General features: G+C 34.5%; 1 protein-coding gene across 1 annotated transcript; it reads right to left on the bottom strand.

Moving 5' to 3' along the window:
- Positions 1–1,582: 1,582 nt before the first annotated feature.
- Positions 1,583–5,851, bottom strand: LOC107474314 (3-ketoacyl-CoA thiolase 2, peroxisomal-like). The gene is given in 14 exon segments (XM_016093939.3): positions 1,583–2,018; positions 2,110–2,193; positions 2,443–2,551; positions 2,657–2,780; positions 2,994–3,090; positions 3,172–3,304; positions 3,380–3,423; positions 3,426–3,528; positions 3,628–3,695; positions 3,787–3,885; positions 4,042–4,168; positions 4,338–4,422; positions 4,560–4,636; positions 5,650–5,851. Coding segments are annotated over 14 exon segments (1,353 nt in total). The 5' UTR covers positions 5,743–5,851; the 3' UTR covers positions 1,583–1,908.
- Positions 5,852–6,995: the final 1,144 nt, after the last annotated feature.

Genomic DNA, 6,995 nt, shown 5'->3' with positions numbered 1-6,995 from the left:
AGATTCACTTGATACTGCTGATAAGTATTGACCAAATTTTTTATTCCTTAAGTAATTTCGGTTCATCTCTTAGTTTAATTAAAGTTCATTTGGATCCAGAAATGAATTTGATGTGTTTTTGTTGATGATTGAATTTTTTTTACTGATTGTTCAAACTGAACTAATTGAATGGAATAGAGTGGAATCTAATGCAATTGAATCAAGTGAAAATAAATAATTTCGTTCTTCTTTACTAAAAAATTTTCTCAATACTTATCAGCAGTATCAAGTGAACCTCAATTAATTCATAAATGAACCGAAATAAACTAAAAAACGAACCGAAATTATTTAATGATGGCATCAAAAAAATCAGAACCAATAAAGATATTAGTAAAATGGTAGTGTTGGTATTGTTGAGTTTAGACCAACTTTGGGCTTGTTTGTGTGAGCTTCTAAGAAAAGGTTTTTTTCGAGTTATCTTTTTTTAAAAGATCTTATAGAGAAGTAAAAGTAATTTTATGTTTGGATATCTCATGCAAAAAGATCTTTTTATCTATCAATTATGTTTGGGTATAACAATTTAAAAGTACCTTTTTGTTTATTTATTACATGAAAAACATATTTTTTTAAAGAAAAAAGATCTTTTAAAAAAAGATGTAAATTACAACTTCTCAAAAAAGATGTTTTTTTATTTTTCTAATGCTTTTACTTTTACTACTAGAAATTTGACAAACACACTAAAAAATAAGAAAGATCTTTTTTCATTAAAAAAAAAATTTCTTTTAACAAAATAATGGCGCCCAAACAAACATTTTGGGCTTGTTTAGGTGAGCTTCTAAGAAAAGGCATTTTTTCGAGTTATCTTTTTTTAAAAGATCTTATGAAGAAGTAAAAGTAATTTTATGTTTGGATATCTCATGCAAAAAGATCTTTTTATCCATCAATTATGTTTGGGTATAACAATTTAAAAGTACCTTTTTGTTTATTTATTACATGAAAAACATATTTTTTTAAAGAAAAAAGATCTTTTAAAAAAATATAAATTACAACTTCTAAAAAAAGATGTTTTTTTTTTAATTTTTCTAGTGCTTTTACTTTTACTACTAGAAATTTGCCAAACACGCTAAAAAATAAAAAAGATCTTTTTTCATTAAAAAAATTTTTTTTTAACAAAATAATCACACCCAAACAAACACTTGAATTTGTAACTAAACTATTATACTTAATCATTTCTACACAAAATTTTATTAACATTTCTTGCATATATCAAATCAACTAAACGCCAAAAAAAAATCAACTGCTATAACCCGACCTACAGTTAACACCCTAGTAGAGTATTAATAGCACATTTTCCTTTTCAATAAATTTGTGAAGCTATGAAGTCAATCATTACGAAAAAAATAAAAAATACAATAGAGACGGTACTTGACGTTTGTTTAGTTCTATTACATTAGTGAAAGTTCTTCTATTCTGCGGACTGCAATAGACCTAAGTTCGGTCATTCGTATCACATCTTGGATGTATTTACAAATTCTTGTTTTAGAGCTAAAGATAATTACAAGCCTTTTTCTCCAAAATCAAAACTCAAATACATAACCCATGATAATTTAAAAGTGCAGATTTAATATAAGTTATCAATGTAAATTTAAACTAAGATTTAATAAAAACTTATGCTTATGGGTGATAGCATTGTCCCATGCACCGAATGCTCGTTACAAATTCTATTCCTTGAGCCCTTCCTTTCAATACAATAATATTTCTAAACTATAGTGACTTTGCAGATAAAGTCTAAACAATAAAAATAACACGTCTATTAAGAATATAAAGGACTAAATCCTTCTTCAAGTGATGACATTTTCAATATCACAAAACAAGGCTTTATTTTTAATTAACGATCACCAAACCAAACGACGATGGAGTAACAAATTTCTAACGAGCATCCTTGGATAGAAGGTTGTTGGTAGCCACTTTTCGCGCATTGCTTAGCTCATCAACACCATCACCTCTCTCAAAGACAGCAGCTGCCCCCATTCCAGTTCCTGCTCAAAATATAAATAGCCATTATCACCTGCAATGCAGTATTCAGGCACAATGGGTACGCACATGCATGCATGTTCAAAGGAACTGTACCTATGCACATAGAAATGACTCCAAACCGACAGTCTTTTCCGCGGCGCTTCATTTCATGCAACAGCGTTGCAGTGCATCGCGCACCTGGAACAAGTAACAAGTTGCAAAATAATAAGAATGTCAAGTACTACAGGTCATAAAGTACAAGAAACAGCAATCGAGTTTTGGTTTGTGAACTTCACAAGGATGACAAAAGATAGTGTTCACATAAAAAAGATAAATTTCTTATAAATCAGCAGAATCACAGGCCAAGGAGTATGACAAGTTAGACTTTATTAATCAGCAATGGTGTTGCAGCTTTAGGAATATCGTGGTGGAACTTTTGGTATATACCTGTTGCACCCAAAGGATGTCCAAGGGCCATTGCACCACCATTAACATTGATCTTTTCAGCATCGAGTCCCAACTTGTTCCGGCAATATACAAACTGAGAAGCAAATGCCTGAACAAATGCAAACCATGCAAGTTAAGAATATACACAAATGGAGCTAAGAAGTGAGACAGCAATATTGTTTAGCCCATTGATCCATAGTGACAATTATAGTACCTCATTTATTTCAAAAAGATCAATATCATCAAGCTCTAGACCTGCAGCCTTTACAGCAACTGGAATTGCAGCAGCTGGGCCAACACCCATGATAGCAGGATCAACACCAACTGCAGAAAATGACCTGCATAACAATCAAGAAAATAATCTTCTTCAGATTAAAATAAGGCGCTTCTTTTTTTTTTTTAAATTATTTTGTTTTGTTTTTTCACTTCTGGAGTACATCATATTTGAAAATCTATTGCCCAGTATTCATTGAGGGACATGCACATTCCAATTTGAAATCCGCATACAAATTTTGCGAAGGATCATAACTTCTATGTTACCGATTGAATACCTGAAAACGCCAAGGATGGGTAGTCCTTTTTGCATTGCAGTACTCCTTTTCATCAGTAAAACAGCCCCAGCACCATCACTCACCTGGCTCGAATTACCTAAAATCAAGCGACCAAGCAGTGAAAGTATCAAATATAATTCGAGAAAATGAACTATTAACTTTAATTATCTTATTATACCAGCAGTGGTTGATCCATCTTTCTTAAACACAGGTTTGAGCTTTCCAAGATCAGCCACTGAGGCATTAGGTCTAATTCCATCATCAACGGAAATGGTCACAGGCGTCTCATCACCAGTTTTGGGGTCCACAATCTGTTTTGGGGGGAAAAGTTCATTTAAGGCTAAAACTCCAAATATAGATTAGCTATGCACTGAAACAGCAAATACCTTGGTGGAAACCGGTATAATCTCATCTTTAAATTTTCCAGCACAGCCTGATCCTGTTCCTTCCTTGACACCCCAAAACGCTGTGCAACATTCTCAGAGGTAACCCCCATTGGAAGAAGGCAGTTTCGGGCTTGCTCAAACTGTTTTACCTATCAACAGAGTATAATATATCAGCACCTTGTAGCCATTGAAGAGGTTTTCCAGATACTAAAATTGGAGAATGGTGGTAGAATAGAGGAAAATAATACTTTAGGATTGACATCTCCGTCCCATCCCATTGCATTAGTTGACATAGATTCCAAACCAGCACCAATACCTACACAGAAAAGCCAGTAAGTCATGAACAAAAGGTGCCAAAAAGGTAACAGCACTCATAAGACGTGCAAAATAATTTGATATATCCTCACCAATTTCATAGAACCCAGCCCTTATAGATGCAGCTACATCAGCAACAGCCTGAAGCCCAGATGAACATTGCCTATTAACTGTCCTAACAGGGACAGTTTCTGGATAGGAGAAATAATTGTCATATGTCAAGATATTAAACCACAATCATTTATCAAATTCAAAAACATAAAGACCTATACCAGGGAAATAATTGTCATATGTCAAGATATTAAACCACAATCATTTATCAAATTCAAAAACATAAAGACCTATACCAGGGAAACCAGCATAAAATGCAGCCATTCGGCATTCTGTAGCTCTTAGAGCACCAGGGGCCAATACAGAACCCACAACAATATCACCAACTTCACTCGGGTTCAAGTTGGTTTTCTCTACTACAGCCTACAATAAAGCCTTACAAAATCATGTTCATGTAAATGGGCACATTTAACAGACTGGAATGTGAACAAGGTACAAAGTCAACGTACATAATCAACATGTTTATGATAACATGTTAAATTTCTAAAGTGAAAAAATAAAATAAAATAAAAATAAAAATTGAATATCAAACCTTCAAAACAGGAGCTAATAGATCATCAGCAGGGGTGTCTTTGAAACCACCACGTTTAGCTTTACATATGGCAGTCCTATATGCTCTGCAAATAGGTAAAATATTCGCATTCAAAGAAGGATCAATAAACCATGAATTCACTCCAACATTGATGTTTAATATTCGTACGTAAATACTATTCGTTAAAATAACATGTTTAATTTGACTAAGAGTTAAACTTACGCCACAATTACAACATCATCCCCAAATACACCAGTCCTTTGATAAGCAGCACTGTCCCCGGCAAGACACACTGAAGCCTATTTGATCCAATGTTCAACAAACAAACACAAGAATACCATAATCAGTTTAATTCACAGTACATGAGCAAGCTTATAGAAAAAGAACATTTTATAAGATTTTTGAGCAAAGAATAAATCAAGAAAACCAGATATAGCAAACGTATCATATGGCTAATTTTTAAAAACAAACGATTCGGAAAATTCTGATCCAAAAATCTATGTTGAATGGAAGCTTTCAAAAGTCTACTCTCTACTGGTACTGGATAATTTTAGATACTCCTACTTATATATTATAAATTTTAATTTAGGTTTTTCTGAAATATTATTGTCATATGTATGAAAGTTCTAGAATAAGAAATAAATAAACACATTTAAGTATTTATATAATATACCCCATTAAGATACTTAAATTAGCAATTTTTTTTATAGCAAGTTTATATATTTTATGACATGATATATATTTATTATCCCGTATCTTAGTATCCTAACATATCCATATCTTAATTTCTTCAAGCATACCGTTTCCGCGGTCCAGTATCAGAAACTCATACGAGTTTCTTTTCAAGATAGCTAGTAATCAATCAAGGGAATAAATTCTTGCAGAAATAACAAAAGGTTGTTCTAGATTTACAACCTGCACAGATAACAGACTCAAATGCTAGAATCTTCTAAACCAAACGCTTGTTTAAAGTGAGTATCATAAACCTTGGATCAATACTTCAATAGAGTGGAGGTAAAATCAAAAGAACTAAGGTGAATATTCCCATCTTTTCCGAGCTTTACAGATCGGTTAGCTCTTTACTCAAATTAAAATTACAATAAACAGACAAGGATGCAAAATGAAGACCTTTTACAAATAATTTGCAGAAATAATCAATCGGAGAAATCAAGTGTCGCAAAAATAGCCAAAATTCACATACGCTATTAAAAAAGGAATAAACGAAAAAAAAAAAAAAGGTGGCGATAGGAACAACGCGCGAGATAAAAATAAAAATAAAAAGAATTGGAAAGGGAATGGGATTGAAGCTCACAAAGATGGATGAAGATGAAGATAAGTCGACGTTGGAGGAGGAAGGATTGAGATGGTGAAGTAGAACCTTCTGTCGGTTAATGGCTTTCTCCATGTTTGGGGAATTCGTGATTGTGATCCTTTCGATTGGGAAATGAACCAATTCAAAGGAGCGATAATGCAGAAAGACGTAAGCTTCTTCACTTGGTATTCCTTCGTTGCTTCTACAACTATTTATTAATTTATTAACATATTTATTTATTTATTTAATAAATAAATAAATAGATCCTGATCATTTTGATTTAATGTAGAGTATTAAAATTATTCATGAAAGATGGCGTCACTACATCTGATATCTTCAAAATAAAATAACAATAAAGATGCACGCACATCGGTACATTGGATAAAATGTATATTGAAATAATAAAAAATAAATATATTAATAATTTAATTATTTAAAATATTAATATTTAATAATTAAATTTTTAAGTTGTTTCGGCCTACCCACCAGCGATCCGGGTTCGGACATGAATGGCCAATCCGACGGGTCGCTCGACCTGAGCTAGGAGGTGACCCGCACATCATCTCTTCATCCACGTAGTATACCTATACAGCTAGTAGAAGCTTTCAAGAAGGTGGGCCTGGCCACAAAGGGCCTACCTGAGTACAGACTATAAAAGGGGAGGGACCTACCCCTCCCCAAAGATACGTCACTTATCCTAACCCTAATAGCCGCCTTTTGTACGGATACTGACTAGAGTGTCGGAGTTCGTGCAGGTGGCCCAACCACATCATCACCCCACTAATCCAAGCAAGCATCCTCCTCCAGCATCCCAGCTCGCACTCAGGTCCTAACCCCTTCGAGTCTCTGCTCCAGTACCAGTTCAACCCGACCCACCGAATGCCCGAGCAGACGAACATTGGCGTCGTCTGTGGGGACCTGGCGTGGATATGGAGTTGTTTCCGCCGTCGGAGGAGCTCCGGGAGGAGGGAGGAGACCGCATGAGAAGCAGGGTAAGCTCCGCAGTTGCCTCTCGCGAACAGTCGAGGCCACTGTCCCGACGAGAAGACCAGCACTCCAGATCTCCCGAAAAGGCGTCCATTCGGGGGAACAGGGGATGACAACTCGAAAATCATGCAAGAACTTAAGCACAAGGTGTAGAACTTGGAACAAGAACTAGCCTCGAGAGATGATAAACCCCAATTTTGTGGTTTATCTTGTGCTTATTTTGGGGAATTTTATCACCTTTTCCCACATTTATTCAATGAAATAGCATGGTTTTGTAATTCTCCCTTAATTTGTGCTTAAGTGTGAAAACATGCTTTTTAAGCCCCTAAATTGGTAATTTTAATTCACCTTTGATTCCA

The sequence above is a fragment of the Arachis duranensis genome, chromosome 2, assembly GCF_000817695.3.
Source record: "Arachis duranensis cultivar V14167 chromosome 2, aradu.V14167.gnm2.J7QH, whole genome shotgun sequence".
In the NCBI taxonomy this organism is placed as follows: Eukaryota; Viridiplantae; Streptophyta; class Magnoliopsida; order Fabales; family Fabaceae; genus Arachis; species Arachis duranensis.
This window is presented reverse-complemented; position numbering and strand designations above follow the sequence as displayed.